At 35.4% G+C, this 25,450-nt stretch overlaps 1 protein-coding gene across 1 annotated transcript in view; it reads right to left on the bottom strand.

Moving 5' to 3' along the window:
* The window catches only part of LOC111140889 (fibrillin 2), a 247,559-nt gene that overhangs the window by 156,839 nt on the left and 65,270 nt on the right, over positions 1-25,450 (bottom strand). The window contains exons 6-7 of the mRNA XM_022493138.1: positions 20,757-20,954; positions 6,539-6,664 (exon numbers count right to left, since the gene is read on the bottom strand). Coding sequence (XP_022348846.1) covers positions 6,539-6,664; positions 20,757-20,954 — 324 coding nt within the window. The remainder of the gene's footprint in view (positions 1-6,538; positions 6,665-20,756; positions 20,955-25,450) is intronic.

Genomic DNA, 25,450 nt, shown 5'->3' with positions numbered 1-25,450 from the left:
CTCTGTTTTTAACTTTTTGAACAAATAATACATTTATATGGTTAAAAGTCAAAAACTTATGCTAGAGCACTCAATGAGAAGTCTCTTCCTTTTCTCCCCCAGAAGATTTTCACCTTCAAAATACCGAATGGTGCAAACTTTCTGATATCCTTCCATGGACATTCTACGCATACATACGTAAACACATGTACACACAAATACACTCTTTGTAAATGAAAATGTTTTACAAGTTGCTTTTGCCACGTAACAGTACGTCTTAATCATATTTTATATCAATATATAAAGTGTTCACAATATCTTTTTAAGGATGAATAGTTTCCAACTCTTAATATAATAGGTTTTGTATCATGTGTGTTTTACTATATTTTCCTATTACAAAAAGACAGGAGGGATAATCTTAGACCATCATTTCTTGATTGAGTACAGATAGGATAAATATTTCAAATTAAAATTTATGGGTTAAATGTTACATATATTTATAATTTTTGACAGATAATTTTAAATTGCTCTCTACAGAGGTTGTACCAATTTTATACTTTTATCAGGAATTTATTAAAGTATCTCTTTTCCAAAACCTTCATTAATATAGTTTTACATTAGAACTTTGGTCCTCTCAAAGTTTAAAGGTAGAAATGCTATCATCCCTAGTGTTATTGTGTACTTTCTTCTTCTAAGTAAGCGTAAACATGCTTTAGTGTGTTTAATAGTCACTGGTATTTCCCTTGTCAATGGCCATGTCATATCCTTGAACATTTTTATTGGGTATTTTCTTACTCATCTGTAGAAATGATGTATTAGAGAAATTGGTCTTTGTCTAAAAAGTTGCAAATTTTTTTTTTTTTTTAGTTTATTGTTTTTTATTCTTGCTTATAGCAGGGTTTTCTTTTTGTTTTTGTTTTTTTTACTGCCACGGAATTTATATTTTATGTAGCTGAAATTACTGATCTATATACCTCCATAGCTTTAGGTAGGGTAACAAACAAAATAATCCTTTTTCAGATCAAAGACGATATAAAAATTCTCATGATTGTTTTTAACCCCACTGTTTCTTTTGTTCATACTTATATTTTGGTTCATTTAAGATGAATCTTCAGATCTGAAGTCATGGTGAATAAGTTATTTTAGCATAGTGATACAGAGCCAATTTTCATTTTAATGAACAGAAAATACAGTAAAAATCCATTAACTAAATATCTAATATATCACTCATGAAACACAGTAAAGCATATGTTACAGAGAAAGGTTAAGTTTTCAAGAATTAGTGCCTGTAGGCTAGCTAATCTTCCCAAGGCTCCATGGAAACCAGTGACAACTGACTGCTTAAACTGGTCAGTCCTGGTAGAGGGCTGACATGGTGGAGCTGGGCTGGAGCCAGTGAACAGTAGGTCATGCATCTGCAATCTCAAGGCTCAGACCCCTGAACCCTGATGACACAAAGAGAAGAATTCATGAATAATGAAGTGAAGACACAGGCCTGCAGTTCACGGTTCCTTATGTTTTTAGCCTTGATCATACTGGAGGAGAGAGACGATGCTATTTCCGACCACCCAAACTCGAAAGCCAGTGCCAAGATCAACTCAACTGGGTCTAATTCTGCCCTTGCTGGATTGCAGGGCACTGTCACATAATGTAACAATCAAAGAGAGAACCACAACTCTGTTGCTGCTGCTGACTCCATGAGCTTCCCCCCGGAGATGTAATCTGTGGGCTGGGGTATGTGCTGCCAGGTCACCCTCCTGTGTTCACTCAGAGACTCTGGCTGAGTGAGAGCTCAAGAAAATCTAGCAGGGTAGAATCCTGGTTCTGCAGTTTCTAACCCACCTAACTTTGACAAAGTTATTTAGCTTCTCTGTGCCTCAGTTTCCTCATCTGTACAGTGAGTTAATGATAGCAATCAACCTTGCACCACTGTGTGATGATTTAATAAGAACCACCATTTATGGTGGTTGAAGTGTTGTCTATAACATATTAAGTGCTCCATAAATATTAGTTTTTATTAACATACTTTGGTGTGATCTATACTCTGTCAGCAGTCAGACAGGAAAAATAAGTAAAATACAATGTAAAAAGTGCTGCGATAAAGGAATAACTTAATTTGTTATGGGGCAGAAAGTCAGTTTGAGTTTAGTAGACTGGGATTTCTTATTTAAGGGAGAATCTATTTTTTAATTACAATGTTATAAATTTATTTTTAAAAGGATTTAAAAATGATACTTCTGTGGTTTCTAAACTGATGACCAAAAAAGTTTTATGTGTTTCCAATATTTACAGTCTCCCTACTTAAGTATCAATTTTAATATGTAGTTTTTCCTTTTGGACAACAGTCAATGAGTTTATTTATTATTTATTTTAAAGTTAATACTTTTGGTAATATGAGTAAAAGAAAGCATTTTTTCAGTTTGGGACAGAAGTTTATTTTCCATGGTTTATCAAAGCAGAGTTGGAACAGCAACCAAAGATACTGTGCCAACAAGTTTCATGAGCATAAATAAATATATTTGTTGTCACAAATCTGAAACAACTAAATGGTGTGGTAATGGAACGAAGCTAAAGACTCTTCAGAATAAATTGCAAATTACTATTTGACTTATAAAGAACCATTGAAGGGAAACTTTCCAATATAATGATGCTATTTTCCTGCCTTCCATTTAAGCCAGGAAAGAAAAACTACCTCAAAGAATGTTAAAGAAGGTATAGTCTGAAAGAAGGAGATCATGCAAGGACATCTGGCACCTACTTGTGCTTTCTCCAAGTGGACTGAAATTCAAAATAATATTTCGTCATAAAAATAAAAAATGCTGGACAACCTTCTAATATACAATTTTAGATTATATTGATGTGTGCTACTTTCTTTCTTCATTTACATTAAATGGATATTTGGATGACTAAATCTTTGAATATACTAATGAAGAAAACTTCTCTTTGGATGTGAAGAAATAGTTTACTTCCTCAAAGAACCATTTTTCCCACTGCACAACAGAATGAGGAAAAGATTTTGGAGCCAGACTGGCCCAGGAGAAATAAGACTTGACTTCAGGAGGCCTGAGAGGCTTAAACTAATCTGAGACCGTAAATGAGTGAAGAGGGAAAATAACTGATTCTCCTTTAGACAGACACACACACACACACACACACACACACACACACACACACACACAAATGAGTATTCCTTTATGGTCTGGGCTCAGATTCTTACATAGGAAAATCCACCCAACCAATGATATAAAACAAAAGAAGTCTCAATATAGAAACTTTGTCATGTGTTTCAGACATTCACTTAAGAGATGAGTGTGACCCCACCGTTTTTTTTTCATTTTATTATAAACTATGTATGTCCAAACTTAAATTTTCAGCAGAACAAGCCTGTCAGGATAAGATTTTAGCTACGAAGATATCGCAATGAACAAGCGGAAGACAGTTCTTTCTTTTAAATAGAGAGGGAAGGTCCCTGACCTCAAAAGTATTACTTGCAGATGAGCAAAGAGGAGTAATGACACAAAGATCTAAAAATGCCAAACTGCATTTACTATTTATATTCTTTGTTTCTTAATGGTAACCAGAGCAAAATAGGATTATTAAGAAAAGAAAAAAAATCAGATAAAGGAAAAATTCCCATAATATGCGACAATGGCCTCTTTCCAAATAACAATTTAACTTATGGCCCCACATTTTAGCTTCTTTTTGGATGTTCAACCCAAGTTAAGGAAATTAAATTGTTATCCACCATACTCCCAATTACTCAACATACATTTTTAGGAGCTTGCGACAGATATAGCAGGAACAGTTCCAGGCTTGGGGATATGGCAATAAACACGACAGAGTTTTCGCCCTCAAGATCTTACCCAAGTGTTGGGAATGGGACGGTCAACCAACAGATATCCACCAAAAAAAGAGTAATGCAATTTTTTAAAGTTAATAATCTCACTTTGCCGCTAATGCTGCCACCATTTCCCCAAATGACTCAGATTCAAAACACTGGTTAGCTTTCTTATTTCTGAACAGACCCAGAAACTTAGAGAGAAAAAGATTTTAGAAAATTTCATTGCTATGTGAACAGAAATCTAATATGTGTCATAAGAGGAACAGAAAGGACATCATTCTCTTGTAAATCTTCCAGTACTACTATATTTTATGTTCACATTGTAAACTACAAAGAAAACTAAAATATCTTACCTTTGACAGTTGATCAAAAGTAATTGCTATGGTTACATTTTTATTTAGGGCAAATACTAACTTTAAATTTATGTCAACATTTTTACACTGACACTGTATAAACCATACATAAACTGACTATAATTCAAAGCTGTCACTGAGTGTAGCAATAGTTTATAGTCTTTCCACACACATTATGCAACCAATTACATTAAATAGTTTTATGTAAGGGAATACCACTTGATCTTTTATATAAAAGAACACTATTACTTAAGGAAAATTGATAATAGTTACTTTTAAGACATATCCAAATAAATATGACTTACACAAAGTAAAGGCTTCATAAAACCTTTAGTTTTCACATTCTAATCACCACTTCATCCAATTCTGCTATTCCCCACCAATCCCAAATATTAAATCACATAATTCTTTCTGGGCAATGGCTAAGTGGATTTGGCGGCCTGGACAGGAAGTAAGGAAGGAGAGGACTGGATTCAGGCTCTGGGTGGTGCCTACATTGCATCAACAGCCCCCTTTCCTCAAGAACACAGACAAGTGTGAAGAAAGAGTTGCACTGTCTCTCTCCAAACTCTGCCTTGGCTCTATATGTTGTTTTGATGAAATGTGATGTGGAAAAGGCTCATTCTATTTTCAACTAAGAAGAACTACATTGTTTGATGATTAATGGAAATGTCACAACCACTTTCATCAGTCAGTGGCTCTGCCTTCTCACCTACAATCAAACACTGTCTTTGTTCCTAAGTCTACCAACCTTGGATCTAGTCTGGATAGTATTTCAGAAGTAAAAAGTGAAGCATAATGACAAAAGGTTGAGCCATATACAATCAACCCCCAAACAAACCAGGGAGGAAAATATAAGAAATAGCAAAGATATAGCAGCATAGCCCAGACATTTCCACATTGAAAAACATGAATTGCATATAATTACAGAGATTACTTTAGAGTAGATTAGAAAGGCAGTAAGCCAAATAGAAAATATAAAATGATACATGTTCCCTAGGTTCGTGGAATTATAATTTCTGGTGTGGGAACCATACCATGTACATGTCTGTACCTCTTGTCCAATAAAATAGTTCATATTCCTGTTTGTTTCCTATAATTTAAACTTTAGATTTTTACCTTTTCACACTGTTTTTTTTTCTACAGAGAGGGATAAAACTTTTTATAACCAAGCAACAAAAAATAACCCCTAAGTACTGCCTTTTGGAAAGGAAAGAAGAGAAGACTTAATTATGTACACTAAAAGACGATTTTAGTTACTGAAGGTAAATGGGTCTAAATAAACTTGTGATGACTTCTTCACAGGAAGCAATTATAAAATATATTTGCTACTTTTAGTTTACTTAACTCAGAAAATGTTCCCAGATAAAATCATAACAGGCATATGGAATGAAGTTCAGATTTACTGAATTTCCCATGTAAGTTCAGATTCACATTTTTCCATCTCAAGTAAGCCAGAGTGCCAAAAACAAACTTCTGAAATAATTTTTTTCTAAACTTTGAGTAGATATGAATGCTTACATCACAAAATAATGAAAATAGGTATAGTATTTGTCTTAAGAAAATTATCTTAATTGGAATAAACTGATTTAAGTAATCATTCTAAAGATAAACATATTTAGATATTTCAATACTGTTAATAGTATCAACATTACTCTAAGTATCCATGTTAGGAAAGTTAGACACCTTTAGTAGCTTCTTGAACTTTGTGACAATGATAAAGCTTTGGGTCACACATAATTATAACAAGTGATTTTATTCTGTATGAAGAATGCTTATGGAGTGCACACTTCAAAGTTATATTCAATTCACATTCAGTATCATAATCACATTCCAAAAGATTATTAAGTTTTTCATATTTTTATTTGAGTAAGCTATTCTTTTGCAGAATACCTGCTGTGGTAATTTCCCAATTCTCCCCGAATCAGTTATACTGGTTTTTTAATTTGGCAGGCAGCCAAGAAATAATATTCAATACAAAATTCAAAACACTTATTTAATAATATAGAACAGAGTGCCGACTTCCAATGCATCAATTTACACTGGACACTGTACTTCACTCAGAATTTTAATCTTTGGTATAATTTTTTAAGTGAACTAGAGAATCACATTATTAAGGAAAAATATAAAGGGCTGGATTACTTCCATTCCCACTACAACAGAGAAACTGAGATAACAAACCCTTTGTAAAATGTTCATTGTCTCTTTCCAGCTCAAACCCATTAAATACACAAACTGATATAAAACCACTCTAACATATATCCCTTCATTCTCACATTAAATTATGATTAAATTCTTCAAATTCTAAATGAAGTTATGACTTTCTTGGATTCAGAGTCATGACCCTCCAAGTACAGACACTCACCTTCACACTTCTGAGTGGTTTCACTCTGCTTGTGACCAGCAGGGCATTTGCATTCAAAAGAGCCCACTGTATTGATACAGTTTCCTCCCTGGCATATCCCAGGAATCGCCTGGCATTCATCAACATCTGCAAGAAGAAAGCACTGTGAACAAAAGTATCACTAACTTCCAGAAAATCTACACCAATTTCTTTAATGTAATATATAGAAAAAGATCAGTTGTTCTCAAGAGCACGGTGTAAGGGGAATTGGGGACCACTTTGTATACATATATTTTAATTCATATAAATCATGTGTTATAGATCTCATTTCGTTCTTGTTATTTTCTCTTGGGATTTTATTTTTTATTAAAAAAAATCCATCCCTATTGTTATGTGGACAACCAATCTCTTGCTTTGATTTGTTACAGAACACTTCTGGATGTGTTCACTCTCCTGGTGATGGGTACTCAGTCTACCTCCATCTTCTCCCCACCAACTTCTCCCCACCACAGGGCATGATACAGTAGAAGTCTCTACCATGTCTCTCTCTCTTTTTTAAAGATTTTATTTATTTATTTGACAGAGAGAGAGTGATCACAAGTAGGTAGAGAGGCAGGCAGAGAGAGAGGGGGAAACAGGCTTCCTGCTAAGCAGAGGGCCCGATGCGGGGCTCAATCCAAGGACCCTGAGATCATGACCTGAACCGAAGGCAAAGGCTTAACCCACTGAGCCACCCAGGCACCCCTCTACCATGTCTCTTTATGTAGTTGAGTAACTATGGACTATGAAAACTCAGACTTCGCATCCCTTTGCTCTAGACCCAGAACAGAATTACTAAATCACAGAATATGTATACGAATGTGTGTATATATATATACATATATATGTATATATATTCATTCAATATGAATAAACAGTGCCCAGGAGTCAAAATGCCTTCATCCCACTAGCAATCCATATACCTACAAGTAGTTCACAAACCTTTATTATCCATGAGGATTCTTGTGGCTTTTTTTTCCCCTGCTAACACATGACATAAATATGCAAGATCCTAATTTTCTTTAGTCTAATAATTGTAAAGGGATATTAATTCTAGTTTTCACTTCTTTAATTACTAACCACCATGTGTGTTAGCTTTTAAATTTCTCCATCTGAAAGTTGTCTGTATCCCTTAAGCATGGTTATCTTGAATTTGTCATATTCTTTTTTCTTCCAAGTTTTTAATTAAATTCCATTTAGTTCACATACAGTTTAGTTTCAGATGTAGAATTAAGTAATTCAACACTTATGTACATCACTTGGTGCTCATCATAAGTAGACTCCTTAATCCCCCTCCCCCATTTCACCCATTTCCCCACTCACCTCCCCCCTCCAGTAACCATCAATTTGTTCTCTAGAGTTAAGAGTCTGTTTCTTCATCTGTTTTTTCTTTTCCTTTATTCATTTGTTTTAGTTCTTAAGTTCCACATATGAGTGATATAGAATTTGACTTGCTTAGCATAATATTCTCTAGCTCCATCTACATCATTGCAAATGGCAATATTTTGTTCTTTCTGATGGCTGAGTAATTTTCCATCACACACATACACACACACACACACCCCACTTCTTCTTTATCCATTCATCAATCAGTGGACATCTAGGTTCTTTCCACAATTTAGCTATTGTTGATAATGCTGCTATAAACACTGGGGTACCTGTATGCTTTGAATTAGTAGTGTCACACCCTTTTTCTAAATTGAAAACCTTAAACATGGCAATTATCTTCCATATCCTTTAAGCTATTAGTTTTATCCATTTAGGAACCAAAAATCTTAATATTGACAAATGAAATCCAAGCAACAGTAATAAAGATTTTCAGACAAATAAAAGTTAAGGGTCTACAAGAAACGTTAAAAGAAGTTCTTTAGCAGAAGGGGCACTTGGGTGGCATAATGGGTTAAGCGTCCAACTAGTGATCTCAGCTCAGGTGTTGATCTCAGGTTCGTGACTTCAAGCCCTATGTTGGGCTCCAGACTACTTAAAAAAAAAAAAAAAAAGTTCTTCTTCTTTTAGTAAGATGAAATTATGAGATGAAAATTATGGTCTACACAAAAACCAAAAAGCACTGAAAACAGTAAACACGTTGATAAATTTAAAAGACCTATTTTCAAATAAACTTGAAGATAACTGGTTGTTGAAAAGAGCAACAGCAAAGTAATAGTAATGTATTTTGAAGATTATAAAATGCAAAGAAGTAAATAGTATAACCATAATAGCTAAAGGATTAAAGGGGGACAGAAGAATACTGTTGTAAAATTATTACATTATAACATTGTAAGTGAAGTGGCATAATATTATTTGAATATAGACTATAGTAAGTTATATATGTAAATACGATCACTAAATTTTGTGATTTTACATAAAGCTAACATTTTATAATGTTAAAGAGGTGGAGCTAGTGATCCAATTATGGGAGATAAAATGAAATACTAAAATATACTCACTCTAATAGAGGGAGGCAAAGAGGAATAAAGAATAGATGGGACAAAAAGACAAAAAATGGTAAAATACAGATTTAAAAACCAATAATATAATATTACTAATATAATATATAATATAATAATATAATATTATATAATATAATCATAGTAACTATAAATGATATTAGTAATTCCATTAAAAAGCCTGAGATTGCCATGATTTCTTATTTATTTATTTTTAAAGATTTTATTTTTTGTTTGATAGAGAGAGCAGGAAAGCACAGGCAGGGGAAGCAGCAGCAGGAGAGGAAGAAGCAGGACCCCTGCTGAGCAGGGAGCTTGATGTGGGGCTTGATCCCAGGACCCTGGAATCATGACTGGAGCTGAAGGCAGTCATTTAACCAACTGAGCCACCCAGGCGCCCCCACAACTGATTTTTTTTAAAAGATGCAATTGTATATTGCTTAAAAGATACTCACTTTGACAGAGATAGCTCAAAAAGAAAAAGATGAAAAGATGTATCATGTACTTAAGATGGGGTCAGGAGGGAGATAAACCATAAGAGACTCTCAATCTTACAAAGTAAACTGAGGGTTGCTGGGGGAGAGGGTATGTGGAGAGGATGGTTGGGTTATGGACATTGGGGAGTGTATGTGATATGGTGAGTGCTCTGAAGTGCGTAAGCCTGACGATTCACAAACCTGTACCCCTGGGGCAAATACTATATTTTAATAAAAATAATTAATAAAAAAAGATGTATCATGTACTTAAATCAACAGAAAGCTGAAGAGGCTAAGTTAATATTATACAAAGTAGTCATCAGAACAAGAACCATTCCCAGGGATATAGATGGATATTTCATAATGACAAAGGGGTTGATTCATTAAGAGGACACAATAATGTACAATGTGTATATGCTGATTTTAAAATATTAAGCACCCAGAACAAAAAGTGACAGAACTGAGAAAAGAAAGAGACAAATCTACAATTATAGTTGGACATTTCCATATTCCTTAGTAACTGACAGACCAATTAGACTGAAAATCAGCAAGGATACATAAGACTTAAACTATACTTTCAACCATCTTATCCTAGTTGACATTTATAGACCACCCCACGCAACTTTAGCAGGATATACGCCATTTTCAAGAGCAAATGGGATATTTTACCAAGACAGACTATAATCTGAGGCCATAAAAAAGGGTCATTAAACATAAAAAATTTAAAATAATACATAGTGTGCTCTCTAAACACAACAGAGTTAAACTAGAAGTGAATAATAAACACCTGGAATATCCTCCAACATTTGGAATTTAAATAATATACTCTGAAATAATCCATGGTTCAAAGAAGAAATCACATGAAAAATGAGAACAGAACATATCAAGATTGGTAGGACCCAGCTAGAGTGGTGCTTAGAGATAAATATGTAACATTAAAATGCTTATTTTACAAAAAGAACAATGTCTAAAATTGGTTATCTAAGTTGTTAGATAAAGAAATTTTAAGAAAAGCATATTAAACCTAAAGTAGACAGAAGCAAGAAAACAATAATAATAATAATAATAAAATAGAACAACTGTCAAACAGAGATGATTAATCACTACAAAACCTGGCTCTCTGGAAATACAAGTAAAACTAGATCTGTTAAGACTGATAAAAAGGAGAGAAGAAATGAATGATGAATAGTAAGGAATAAAAGTGGACACAGCAATACAAATTCCACAGAGATTAGAAGGATCAGAGGAAATAATATCAACAACTTTATGGCACTAAATTCAACGATTTAGATAACTCAAGAACAGATCATCTGAAGAGACCTACATCTGTTAAAGCTAATTTAATTCATACTTGAAAATCTTTGCACGAAGAAAACTTTAGGTCTAGGTGGCTTTACTGCTAAATCCTTTCAAATACTTAAGAGAAGTAGTTAGTAAGATACATAAAATTATTTAAAAAAAAAAGATTTCATTTATTTACTTGACAGAGAGAGAGAGAGTGCACAAGTAGGAGGAGTGGCAGGCACAGGGAGACTGAGAGGGAGAAGCCAGCCCCCCCGCTGAGCAGATAGCCTGACATGGGGTTTGACCCCACTAGACTGAGATCATGACCTGAACCTAAGGCAGAAACTTAACTGCCTCAGCCACCCAGGCATCCCTGAACAAAAATTCCTGTGGAAAAAGACAACAGGGGACACTAGTCTACCAATTGTATTTGGTTAGCATTACCCTGACCCTAAAGCTAGACAAATATATTACAAGCAAAAAAACAATAACCAAAAAACACAATAATATATTTTTGGAATAGATACACAAAAATTTTTTGCAAGGCAACTTCAGCAATACATAAAAAAATTAATACATCATGACCAAGTGAGGTTAATCCCAGGAATTTAAGGTTGTTTCAACATTCAATCAGTATAATGCGTTATATTAACATGTTGACCAAGAAAGAGAAAGCACATGACCATATTATAACATGAAAAAGGCAAAGTGACAAAATTCAACACTAAGTCATGATTTTAAAAATCTCAATAAACCAGGAATATAAGGAACTTCCCCAACTTGACAAGAAGCCTGTACAAAAAAAAACATATTTTGGGACACTTGAGTGGCTCAGTTGGTTAAGTGTGTGCCATTGGCTCAGATGGTGATCCCAAGGTCCTGGGAACAAGCCCCACAATGTGCTGCTGTTCAGTGGGAAGTCCGCTTCTTCCTCTTCCTCTGACCCTTCCTCTGCTTGTGTGCTGTCTCACTCTCTCTCTCTCACATAAATAAGTAAAATCTTTAAAAACAAACAAAATATAGCTAACCAACTAGAATACTTTTGATTTAGAGTTTTTGAACCCATCATTTTATACCCATTTATATTCTCCTTAACTTCCCTCTGTAAAAGGTAATACTCTGTAATTCAGTATAGTGGTATGAGAAACATGGTACATGAAAGCATAAGCTTACGAAAATTTATGTTATCTATTAAAATTGACAGGATAACATACTTACTATCTTTAATTACAAAATACTATAAGCTCATTGTAATAACCTTCAAGATACAGAAAAAGACAAAGTTAAACAGTTACCATTGATGTAACTTCGCAGTCTGTTCTTTGCCACTTATACTCACAAACACATTCAGAACATCAGCCTGTTTATGTAACAAGAATAAGATCACAGTCCATGCTGTTTTGCATCTTGCTTTTTTTTCATTAAAATTATTTTGTGGATATATCTCTAAGTCAATATATATCGATTTACCCCATTATTTTTTGATAAGTCCACAAGTTTGCTGTATCTTATAGTATGTAAATTAGAGAATTGAAGCCTACAAAAAAGCTTGGCATCTTCATTATTTCTGCCTCACTTTATCTATCTATAAGAAATTGCAATAGCCCAAAATATTTTATACAGAAATTAGATTTCATTGTCTTATTAAAGGGTATCTGGTCTAAACAAAAACCAGCTAGAACGAAATATGTAACAAGAAATTTATATACTGAACTGTTTAATTCAGAACATTTCAAGCTGCATTCTATTTTAAAATGTACTACATTTCCACCCTCATTACAGTGTGGTATAAAACATCCCTAGAAACCTCTTTTCCTGGCAGATAAATCAGAGAAAGAATATCATGATATAAGCTGAAAAATGAGGCCAAGCTTATAAATCCCTTAATACTATTCATAAAATCTTTGACTACATAGTTAGTAGATTCAGTAATTTTTCAAAGGAAAAAGCAAACCGACTTTATGGGGCTTATTTTGTAATTGCCTAAAAAGTATTTTCCTAGAAGGAAAAATAAAACCTTTATTTTTGAAGTATCCTAGACTACACAGCCATACAGAATTAATTTCTTTTAGGTAGATCAAGTTAATTATTTAAAGAAAAAAGAAAAATTTTACAGAAATCTTGTAGAAATAATCAACTTGAACCTAAAAACATACACAAGTGGTCTCTATACAAACAAAAAAAGCAAGCCTTTCTTCATTTTCAAAGTGCTAGCATAAGCAATTACTAATGTCTGAAGAGTTTTCCACTGTCCTGATCATACAGATGTGTTTCTGTTCATTCCTTCATTCAAGCACAAACTATTTCTCTAAATGCTGAAAAACTTCAAATCACATATAAGGATTTTAAGAATAAGGCTAAATCTTTCTTTTTTTCCCCTCAAATATTTATTTAAATTCCAATTAGTTAACAGTGTAATTAGCTTCAGGTTTAGAATTCAGATAAATCGTTTGAAACTTAAACATTATACAATCCCTTCAGTTTATGTCTATTAAGGTTATAAGTAATGTAACAAGGTAATGGTACTTGTAGTTTATGAACTCATTATTCTCCAACTTCTTTAAATAAACTTGCCCTAAAAGATAAAGCTGATTATGTAAGTTAGCATATTATTTTTCGTTCACATTAAAATTTGGAAAAATACGTGCAGTGCTACAGGCATATAAAGACAGTTCATTTAATTTATATCTAAGGGAACTAAGGACTGATTCCTATTACTATACATTTAATAGCACATTTTTTTAACTTTGCCTGTCACCAAATTAGATCCATTTTTAATATTTAAGTTCTCATTCCTATACTCCACAGATATTCACAAATTATTTGCATTTCTATGAAAATTAATGTCAGCCATTACGAATAGCAACTGAAGAACTGGTCTGTCTCCACCTGTAATCTGAGAAGTATGGGGTATTTTGGCAACTATTCAACATGGTTTCATTCAGCCAGAATACCTATTCATGCATTCACAAAATTCAAATGCTAAATAAGTGCCAACTCAACAAGCAAGTATTAGTAAGTTACCACCTGTAGAACTCTGTGCTTGGAATAAAAAGAACAGAGCATGCTTCTCTGTCTCAGTTTTCCTCACCTCACAGGAGATAAATTCACCATCTCCCTTTTACTTGTCTGACTTCGTTCCATCAGTAACAAGTGCTCCTTCCCTGAATATACCTCATATCTTCCCTCTGCCCTTATTCTGGTCTCACCCTCCATCATATGTCACCTTACTACTAAAGAAACCTTCTAAGTGGAGTCCTTGCTTCTACTCTGGATCCCCCTATAACTGACATTCTACAGAGCGACCAAAATAATTTCATTTAAAAATATGTCAAATCAAGCAAAGGTCATGACCTCCGGAGTCTGCAAACACTGCCACACTGTTTTCCAGTCTATATGAGTTGTTCTAGAGAAGTCTCAGACTCAGTGGCACTTCCTTTAAAAAAAAAAAAAAAAAAGTCCTTGCAAAAGTCCTGTTTTATTTTGCCCATGGGATTCCATTTATCCTCTATTCTTATTGAAGTCTTGTGCCTTCAATAAGGAAGGAAAGCCTTGATGCTTTTATCCATTTTAGAAAATCCTTCTATTTTTTTTCTCTAAGACTCTTCTTCAGTTCCTTTCCACAGCTTTGTTTAGTCTGATTCCGCTGTGTATCAGATTTTTTTATAATCCTTGCCTAATTACTGTTCTCTGACATTATGATTTGTGATTTCCTCATCCTAACTTTTGTCATTGATATTTTTTCAGTTTTATGTATGTTTGTATGTGTGTATGTATCATTTGCTTTTATTAGGTAATGTCTCAAATCCTTCTGCAGTTTCTGAGTACTGCCAACCCACTTTTTATCTCTGGTTGTTTTTTCTAAATTCTTATAACTCTACATTGAGCACATTTTTTTTTAAATTTTATTTATTTATTCAGCAGACAGAGATCACAAGTAGGTAGAGAGGCAGGCAGAGAGAGAGAGAAAGGAGGAAGCAGGCTCCCTGCTAAGCAGAGAGCCCGATGTGGGGCTCGATCCCAGGACTCTGGGATCATGACCTGAGAGCCGAAGGCAGAGGCTTTAACCCACTGAGCCACCCAGGTGCCTCATACTTTGAGCACATTTTTAAAGCAAGACCATACGCTTTTCTTTTCCTGAAGCTAAGGAAGAAGTGTATAAATCTTGTGTTCATTTGGGTAATTCTTCCTTGAAGCATGTTCACTTGCCTCTTCCAAACGTTTTTCTCTTTGTTTCAGTTGTGACATGTAGACCTTTTTCTTTTATTACTCATCTTTAAATGGGGCCATTTCCTGCTGAAGCAAAAGTGGGGAGAGCCCAGGAAGAAACAAGTTGGTTTGAAAGAAATTTCTATACAAAGTATTTGCTGGTACCTGCTCACCAAACTCTCTACCACTTTTTCAGGTAGGGGTGGGTCCCTCTACTCTGCTCTTTCAGATACACACTCTCGAAGATGCTCGCCAGTGGTTTCAGCTTCCGCTGAGGATCTGCAGTAGACCTCTCTCACTCAGGGCCATTCTCTGCCTTTCCTAAAGGACATCCACAGCCTCGGAGGAGCCTTTCAGAATGCTGATACTTGGACCGAATACTCAGAAGACTCTCCCTGTCCCAACGACTTCCCAACAGTTCCAAGTGTTCATCACTGCTTTCAACTGGGGGGAGCAGAATTTTATTTTAGAAGACCTTGTTTTCTATTCTTTATTGTTGTTTTCTTTAGTTAGAAGAATATTCTATCTTTATTTAAGAGTTGTGATTAAAAAAAAAAGAGTTGTGATAAGTACTAGGGACCATGTGGAAGTATTGAATCATACTTTAAACTAATATTACACTGGATGATAACTTGAATTCAAATAAAAACTTAAAAAAAAGAGAAATGTATGGGAATGGGCTTGTTCTTAACTAAATGAAACTACACTATGAATAATTTCTTTCTCTTCTTTTCTATTTTTAAAGATTTTATTTGTCAGAGAAAAAGAGAGAGAGAGAGAGAGAGTGTGAGTGCACAAGCAGGGGGAGCGGCAGAGGGAGAAGCAGACTCCCCACTGAGCAGGGAGCCTGAAATGGGCTTGATCCCAGGACCCTGGAATCATGACCTAAGCCGAAGGCAGCTGCTTAACCGACTGAGCCCCTCAGTCACGCCTATAATTCGTCTTTCAAATAACATCATCAGTCATTAAGATGTAAGTATTGTAAACATGTGCAGAAGCATATGGGAAGAGCTATACTACTTATCTCACTGAAACTACATTGTGTATAAACTGTTGCTCAAATCACATCTTCTTTAATTAAGATGTCTGTTTGTAAAGTTAAGTGCAGCAGTATATAGGAATAGCCCTGTGCTTATCTCATTGAAGTTTGACTGTGTATAACGTGTCTTTCAAGTAACATCTTCTTCGTTAAGATATAATACACAATACACACATATACCACCCACACGTTATTAAAAAAGAGTTTCTACAATTAATTTTTAAGTAAATTTTCTGGATTGTATAGGAATGACTTGTTTTCACACAGTATGAATGGAATTTAAACTTCATAATGATCCGGTTAAGTAGATCAATGTAGACAGTGCAGATAAATTTGTCTTTAATAATTTACACTAATTAAATGAACCAAATCTCCTTTCCATTCGGGCTATAAAGAAGGTCTAGGAATAACTTTCTACTGAGTGCATCTTCCTTCTAACCTATGATTGAGGAACAACCCATGCCTGCATGGGTTCAGGGAAGGTTCAAACTTCTCTACATTTTTCATGCGCAACCTGAGTAAATGAATTAGATATTGCTGAACACTGTAATCATTTGAAAAGAACACACAGCAGCATTGGTTTGGCAGGGACTGATTTAGGGTCTGCACTTCCTGTTTCTTTACTTCTTTACTTTCTTTACTTCTGTCCTGGTCCTATGTCCTAGCTAGGTCCTGACTCTGCCATGTAGGGCTGATTTTTGTGCTTTTCAAGTTGCATGAACTAGAACAGAGGCTCAGCATCAGTCCATTACTATTGTCTAAGATAAAGAGAAAGATGCAATGTAATGAGCAAATTTCATCTGCCATCTTTTCAGTTTGAGAAATGGCTGGGATAGTTAAAAGACTAATTCCTAAAACTCAAATAACAAATTAGTAACTGCAAATTTTAATATATTTTAAAAAATTTTAGATGACCCTATTTGTTTGAAAGATCTAAAAGACTCAAAGTCAAGACTTAATATTAAATAAAATATCCTTTCAATTAGAGGAGATTCATGAAGATTATACAGATTAAAAGAGGATAAGAAACTATAAGAAAATAATACAAGAAATGCATATGGCAGTCTGTGACATAAAGTTTGTATATATTATTCGCAAAGGAGTTAACACTGCTTTTTAAACCTTTAATTCACTTGTGTTACGACAGATTAAATTTTATGGCCTGTATTAGTTAACTTCGGATATTAATAAAATGAAGAGGACAGAACTAAATGTGAGTTAGTCTTGGGCAAAAGAGGTAGAACAGAAATGGCTCACAGCACCCAAGGAGCCATGAATTGTTAAGACCAAGCAGCCAGCACCACAGGAATGTGCACCTCTCTGACAATGTTCACTTCGGTCCAGAAAGACATCATGGCAACAGTTACATACAGAATATGTACTGGTCTCTTTTCACAGCTTAATTTGTTTTAAGTATCATCTTAAATTTCATTTAAGTATCAACTTAAGTATCATCATAAAAATAGATTTATGATCTAATGGATCCCACAGTCTAGCTGGAGGAAAGTAAAAGCAATAAAGACAATATAGAATCAAGTATATCAGAAAGTGATATGTGCTATCAAATAACCAAGAAGTATTACCCTAGTAAATCTACTTAGTAATAATCTAGTGGATCTATATAGTATTTTCTCTTTAACAGGAGTCTATATAAACTTTATGGAAATCTATATATGAACAGTTATTCTGTTTATTACAAGATCATATTTCATGTCCTCTGAAGCCAGAAATAAGGTAATTCACTAACTGCAGCAACTACAAAATAACATTATGTTTAGAACTTCAGAAATGTCCTTTATTGGCTAATAGGAACCACATTTTAGAACCAATATTAAGTTATTTGCTGTCATCTTCTATGTATCTGAAATTTATTTTTAACTCAACAAAATTTTCAATTATATGACAAAAAAGATCACAATATTTTATAAAGTATGACACGTATGTATCATGTTTTATGTTATTTTTTTCATGCCATGTATCTTTCAAATCAACTTGGCAGAGTATTTGGGCAACAGTCTACGAATTTAAAAGGAAAATGAAATCACATTAAGATGCAGTCTTAAAATAGCTGAACTGAGGATTAGTATTTAATTGAGAGGCTTCTGACTTTGCCATGATTTTGAAATAAAGCAGAACTTTTTAAACTTGCTTTTCCAGATATTTTAACCATGTGGCAAGTTTCATTTTGCTCCTGTTGCTGTATTTATCCATTATATTTTTAGGCTAATGGAACTGAAAACTTATCTTCACTGCATAAACAAAATCAAATAAATAAGCCTTCAGACATTACTAAATCCTGAAGGGTATTTGAGAAATTTGAGATCAGATTCTACATTTAATAAGTGTATCCAGAAAAACTAGGCCTCTCTGACAAAATATAGAGGTAAAGAATAAAAAGCCTAAGTGCAGATATAGAAGATGAGGAGAGTCAGTAATCTGGAATGTTCTGGCTGAAGGTAATAGCTTTTCTCAACTGCACTATTTTTACGAAATGGTGGTTTTTGGAAGTATGTTAATCTTAATCCCATTTATTAATTCAAAAGATAGTTACTGAGTATCTACCACATGTTAGGTATTCTTCCAGATGCCTCATAGACATTAATGAATAAAAGAGATTTATGACCTAATGAATCTTACAGTTTTGCTGGAGGGGAAGTAAAAGCAATAAAGACAACAAATGAGCAAGTATCTTGGGAAGGGATATGTGCTGTACAATACACAGGAAGTACTACCTTAGTAAATCCAGTCAGCATTCCTCTAGATCGATACAGTATCTTCTCTTTAATAGGAATCTATATAATTTTATAAATTTCACTATTTACTTATTCTATATCTAATCTAGGAAATATATAAAGTATGGTGAATACTACATAGTGTATGGTATATCTTCTTTTAAAAATTACTTTATCAGAAATTCTATAAAATCAGACTGGTAGTTGTATCAAAGATAGAGAATTTTATTACCCATAGAAAACAACAGATTATTATTATTATTATTTTAAAGATTTTACTTATTTACTTGAGAGAGAGAGAGCACAAGAATTTGCCAAGTGAGGGGAAAGGGAGAAGCAGAGGCCCCACAGAGCAAGGAGCCCAATGTGGGGCTTAATCCCAGCCTCCCAGAGCATGACCTGAGTGGAAGGCAGATGCTTAACCAACTGAGCCACCCAGGCACCCCAAAAACAGCAGACTGAAAATGACATTTACATGGTCTCCATATTAGGTCTGACCAGTGACAGATAATAAGCTAAGAGAGAAGACACAAAACCATTCTAAGTCCACAGCTAACATGTAGGTTCATCCCTAGGTATCCTTATAGTTCTTATTGGAAGAGTTTTGAAAAAGAGCAGTTTTTAACTTTAACTTTTACAAAATTACAAAACTAACCAAAATCTGTAGAGGCCACTTGTCAGAGATATGTTTACCAAATTATGCAGAGCACCTAAATGATCATTGTTCATTGAACTGAAGCTACATGTAGGCTTCCCAAACTCGAACTTTCATTTGGGTTTTAGGATGACCGACTGGCTTTCTGCAATATGCCATTTATAGGGGTTGGGTAGATGACATCTGTGCCTGTCGTAATGGTCACTAACATCAATTTGAAAGACCTCAGGAATTTAGCTCTGTATACAATTTCATGGTAACAAATTAACCTAACTCTTCATGTCTCAAATATGAGTATCATTTCTCTGAATAATACAAGTCATTTTCTGGGGCGCCTGGGTGGCTCAGTGGGTTAAGACTCTGCCTTTGGCTCAGGTCATGATCTCAGGGTCCTGGGATCAAGCCCTGCATTGGGCTCTCTGCTCAGTGGGGAGCCTGCTTCCCTCTCACTCTCTCTGCCTGCCTCTCTGCCTACTTGTGATCTCTCTCTGTCAAATAAATAAATAAAATCTTTAAAAAAAATACAAGTCATTTTCCATTTTCCTGTGATCCTACTGCCATGAGAGAACTCATGACTGACCTATTTCAAACTCTAAAAATGGGTTTAATATACATGATATGTACAGCACGATATGATATCAGAGAAGTGCCCAAAAAAGGGTAATAATTGTGGTGGCCTAAAATTAATTAAAATGATAATCCAGTAAAAATTCAACCATTTTTTTGGACTATTTGGGTTGGTGTCTTCTACTATAACATCCTCAGGCCCAAATCTAGCCCTGATACATAAAATATACAACAGGACGTGGTTGCAAAGATTGCTTGGAGACCAGTCTGTAACCAACTGGATACAAACTCTTCAATAACTGCACCCAAGGGCAGAGTTTACACTTTGCCTCTACAGACGCAATTAATAACAATGCAGGGCAGTTCTCTTCTCCCTGTTTCCTGAGCCTGTGTCTTGAATAAGAATACAAGAAAGAGAAAAACATTTTCCTGGGTATTCTTACGTGTATAGTTTGAGGGACTGTGGTAAGGAGAGTGTAGTGCCTCCTGGATGAAGATCTGGGAGTGGTTTGTCCTCTGATTATAAGAGCTATTTTAATCATATTTTTAAAAAATTTCCCCAGTTTTCAATAGTATCTCCTCTCTTCTCCATTTATGTCAAGACCTGAAAAATGATTATTCATAAAGTGGCTAATATCCAGGTCATCTCTAGTCAGGCTCGAAAATGAGGCCCCTCTTGGCAATGGCAAGAGTTTGAACGGTTAAGAGGTATCAGTGGCAGATCCCCTGAGTGCAGCGAAAGGAGACCCACGCACAGTAAGCCTGCGCACACAGGTGGACGGCAAACTCACCTTGGCAAGCTCCAGTGCGGATGTTGGGGATAAAGCCCCGTCGACAGGGCTGAGGCTGGGCAGGACACATCTCACAGGGGTGGCCCCAGGCCCGTCCAATGGTGGCACAGCACAGAGTCTTAGTGCAGACAATGCCTGTGAGCTGCCCTTGGCACATCTGGTTGTTGACCTGAGTGAAACAAGGGCCTGTCCTATAATCTGGAATGTGAAAAGAGACAGAAAGACAGGTTTTATGACCATGTACCCATCTTACACCAGTAGCTCCAAATACATAAAACAGAGGCGATTTCTTCTGACTCAAGTGTCTAAAGACAAAAGGATGGAAAGTTTCATTTTGAAAATTCCTAATTTTTCAATCATGAGGACTGCATTAGGAGACTTCAATGCACTTTACTACGGACATTGTAAACGGGTGGCTCAAGGGCTGTGTCTGGGACACAGATGTGTTTTCTTGGCCTGAATCATGTTCTGAAAGAATTTAAATTAGTAGCCAACATTTTTAAATTGGGAAATTTCACATGAAATTTCTATTTCTGGCTTTTCTTGCAAAGTTGGAAGATCTGGCTATGCTAGGCCTGCCGTTCTACACAGTGTGGGGGAGAGAAGTGTGTCCTCCTCTCTGACACCAAGTCCCACCCAACGCACATCCAGCAGTCTCCTCTCACTGACATCTGTCACCTGAACACTGCTGGGACCTGCTCGCAGGACTCCCTCTTTACCTAGCCAAGATTTTCTTTCCTGACTGCATGGACACGCGATTGGAAAATCAGAAGAGAACCAATAATGGTATACCCTTCCATATCACAAATATATCTGAGCAGTCTAGTGTATCTGTAAACATTAAGTCCTAACAATTTGATTTTTGTGTCCATGTCAATCTGTTTAGTTTGGCATGTAGTTCAGCTAGGAAGACTGTGGCAATAAGGCCCACTCTCATGGATTCTTTCTAGGTAAGTTATTATTATATAATCTCTGTACTATAAAAGACTTTATCATTGTCCAACTGATGAAAACATCAGCAAATGCTAAATAGTCAGACTTCTATGGATATTAAGGATGATCTATTGGGACTGTTGCATCTCAAATGTGATCCACAGACCAGCAATATATGCCTCACTGAGGAGGTGTTTAGACAGGCAGACTCAGGCCCCACCCTAGACTAACTGAACTAGAACTCCACTTCAACACAATATTCAGGAGATTCATACACACATTCAAGATTAAGAAGGACTGATCTAGACTCCAGGCAACTTAAAAGTTAGGCATTCTGGCTCTGGCCCTCTTTCTCCTATAATTTGTTTTTTTTAAAGATTTTATTTATTTATTGACAGAGAGAGAGAGTGATCACAAGTAGGCAGAGAGGCAGGCAGAGAGAGGGGGAAGCAGGCTCACCGCTGAGCAGAGAGCCCGATGCGGGGCTCGATCCCAGGACCCTGAGATCATGACCTGAGCCGAAGGCAGAGGCTTAACCCACTGAGCCACCCAGGCGCCCCATCTTTCTCCTATAATTTACTGCAGGGAACCTTTTAGATGATCAGTGTCTACTCTTAAGCAGAACAGAACTAACCGAACAGTTTTTAATTGAACGCTGTTGTTGCTGTTTTCAGACACAGGAAATCAGAGAATGGTCAGTTTCATGAAGACTGATTAATAAAACAACTCACATTTGTTTTAAAATTACAACAGAAATATGTGAAAAGTGTCTCCTCCTCCCCCGCGCCAACCCCTTCACAGAGACTGTGTGAATACAGTTCATTAACTCTTGGGACTGTAAGATGATAGTCAGGATTTCCTGATAAGCCCTCATGCAAATGACATAATTCCTTTTGAAGAGGAAAGCCAGAACAAGTTTATTTCAGATTTCCAAGAACAAAACAATCTCACATTCAAAGAAAGTAGAGTCAATAATGTTGGTAAGATTTTTATGAAAAATGTACTGGGAAAAAAGCAAACTTGGATAGGATTTAACATTCAAAATGTTAAGCTAGAAGAACTTTGATATCATCTAAATGCGATCATGTAACAAAAACAAAATTTAAAACCACATGAAACTTTTATTTTTTTTAAAACAAAGAATGAGGCTCTCTCTCTTAGAGCAAAGAATATTTTCAAAGTTTAACATACAGAAAAAAAAAAAAAAAAACCACCCTAAAATAGGTAACATTTTTAGCAAGCTGGTTTAACACTCTGTCACTTTGCAGCTGAACTTCAACAAAAATAGCTCATTTTAATCCCTTACATAAGAACAACAGATGTGCTGGCTGCAAATCACGTTTTTGAAAAAGACAATCTTTGCAGTATACGTGTAGATAATGTCAACCTTATAAACAAGCATGCTTCCCACACACAAATTGCCAGATTGTAAATTTTTTAAACCTATCTATTGTCTTTCACACAACTATTATTTTGCTGTTTTAAATAAATATTAGGCTCACAATAAATTACATCAAGTTCTGAACAAGTGGGAAAAATCTGTTTTTCACAAAAAATATAAAACACTTATTTTTCTGTAATTCTTGCATACATAGCTATGTTCACATTCTGCACACTTTTAGGATGCCCAAAGAGAAGCCTCCAAATCCTCCCTCATAATCCCATCCTTAAGTAAACCACCTTGTCAGGAAATTTGTTCCTTCAGCTAACTACACCACCTTCTTAAGATCATGTCCTCTCAGTCTGCTCTCTTTGGAGAAGGAGAATATCTGGACGAGAATAGCTGTTTGTCCTCTGAAGTGACCCTTCACGTTGAAGGCTCTAATTAAGCCAACCCCAGACTTCCCTTCCTGGGAAAAGAGTTTACCAGTTCTTATTTCTTTTGACTACACAGTATTTGCCTCCTTACAAACTGTGCTGAATCACTTTTCTTTTATCAGTCTCCTTGGCTTTCTGGTAGGCAACTGATTAGTTTAAAATGCAAAATTACAGCATTACCTACTTATTCAAGAATTACTATCTTGCAAAATATGAACAAGTGGGTGAAAGGGGATGTAAATATCTTGATCAGATTAAAACATCCTGTCCCAAACTTGGCTAGCATTTTAATTGTGGCCAAAGAGCCCTAAAAGAATTTCACGTTACTGACCATGCATTCTTGTGATCAAGATTTCAGTGTGGGTAAAAATATTATCGTATACCACACCACCCATTTGTAGTCAAGGACATCCTCACAGTGTATTAGCAAAACATAAAAGGAAAGAACTGCTTATCACTTGGGTATGCTGGAGCCAGAATGTTGGAAGCAGATACTTTCCTCACTACTATATGACCAAAAAACGTTAAAAATTAGCCTGTGAAACACAAATAGTTTTATTTTGATTTTCTAATATTGAAGTACAATGTCGTATATTTTTTTATTAGTTTCAGAGGTAGAGTTTAGTGATTCATCAGTTGCATATAACACTCAGTGCTCATTTTATCACATGCACTCCTTAACGTCCATCATCCAGCTACCCCATTCCATACCTACCTCCCCTTCAGCAACCCTCAGTTTGTTTCCTAGCACTAAGTCTCTTATGGTTGGTCTGCCTCTCTGATTTAGTCTTGTTTTATTTTTCCCTCCCTTCCCCCCATATGTTTTGTTTCTTAAATTCCACATGAGTGAAATCATATAATAATTGTCTTTCCTTGACTGATTTATTTCACTTAGCATAATACCCTCTAGTTCCATCCATGTCCTTGCAAATGCTAAGTCAGAATGACTAAAATTAACAAGTCAAGAAACAGCAGATGTTGACGAGGACGCAGAAGAAGGGGAACTCTCTCACACTGCTGGTGGGAATGGTGCAGCCACTCTGGAAAACAGTACGGAGGTTCCTCAAAAAGTTAAAAATAGAGCTACCCTTTGACCCAGCAATTGCACTACTAAGGGATTTACCTAAAGGATACAAACATAGTGATGCAATATAACATCTTAACTTGTTTTTTACAGTTCCACTTTTATTCATATTAAACAGCTGGTGCAATCAGAAAACTCATCAAGAACTGGCTGCTTGCTGTTTTTTTTCCCAAACAACTTCATTATGGTATCATGAATATAAAATATATATACCTGTTTTAAATGTACATGTAAATTTATTGAATTGTGCATCTATCACAACGTAATTTTAGAGTATTTGCATCACCCCCCAAAATCCCTTGTGCCCACTTCTAAACTCAGACAACCACTATTCTGTCACTATCAATTTGGCTTTTCTGGACAATGTAACATATGGTCTTTTCTGCCTGGCTTCTTGTTCTTGAGGAACATTCATGCTATAGTATGGGTCAGTATTTCAATCCCTTTTACTGCTGTCTAGCATTCCACTGTATCGATACAACACATTTGCTAACCAATTAGTGGCCATCTGCTGGGTTGTATAGTGAATTCATGTTTAACCTCTTCAGAAACTGCCGAACAGTATTTCCAAAGTAGCTTCACCATTTAAATTCCTATCAGCAATGAATGAGGGTACCAATTCCTTCACATCTTTGCTAATATTTTCTTTTTTATTATAGTCTATGTTACCATTCTACTTTAAATAAATGCAATTGAGTATGTTTGGAAATTTTGATACAATTTCACAAGTCCTCTTCAGATGCTAAGCAGTGCTAGAAAACCAAACTGATCATTATTGTTGTACAAACTGATAACCGCTGAAGGTTTCCAGAAGGTAATAACAGAAACAGGTCTGGTAGAAGATGTGGGACTGAAGGAG

The sequence above is a fragment of the Enhydra lutris genome, unplaced genomic scaffold (assembly GCF_002288905.1).
Source record: "Enhydra lutris kenyoni isolate GAN:26980312 unplaced genomic scaffold, ASM228890v2 scaffoldscaffold5, whole genome shotgun sequence".
NCBI lineage: Eukaryota > Metazoa > Chordata > Mammalia > Carnivora > Mustelidae > Enhydra > Enhydra lutris.
The sequence above is the reverse complement of the archived record's forward strand: the minus strand, read 5'-3'. Positions and strand labels throughout refer to the sequence as shown.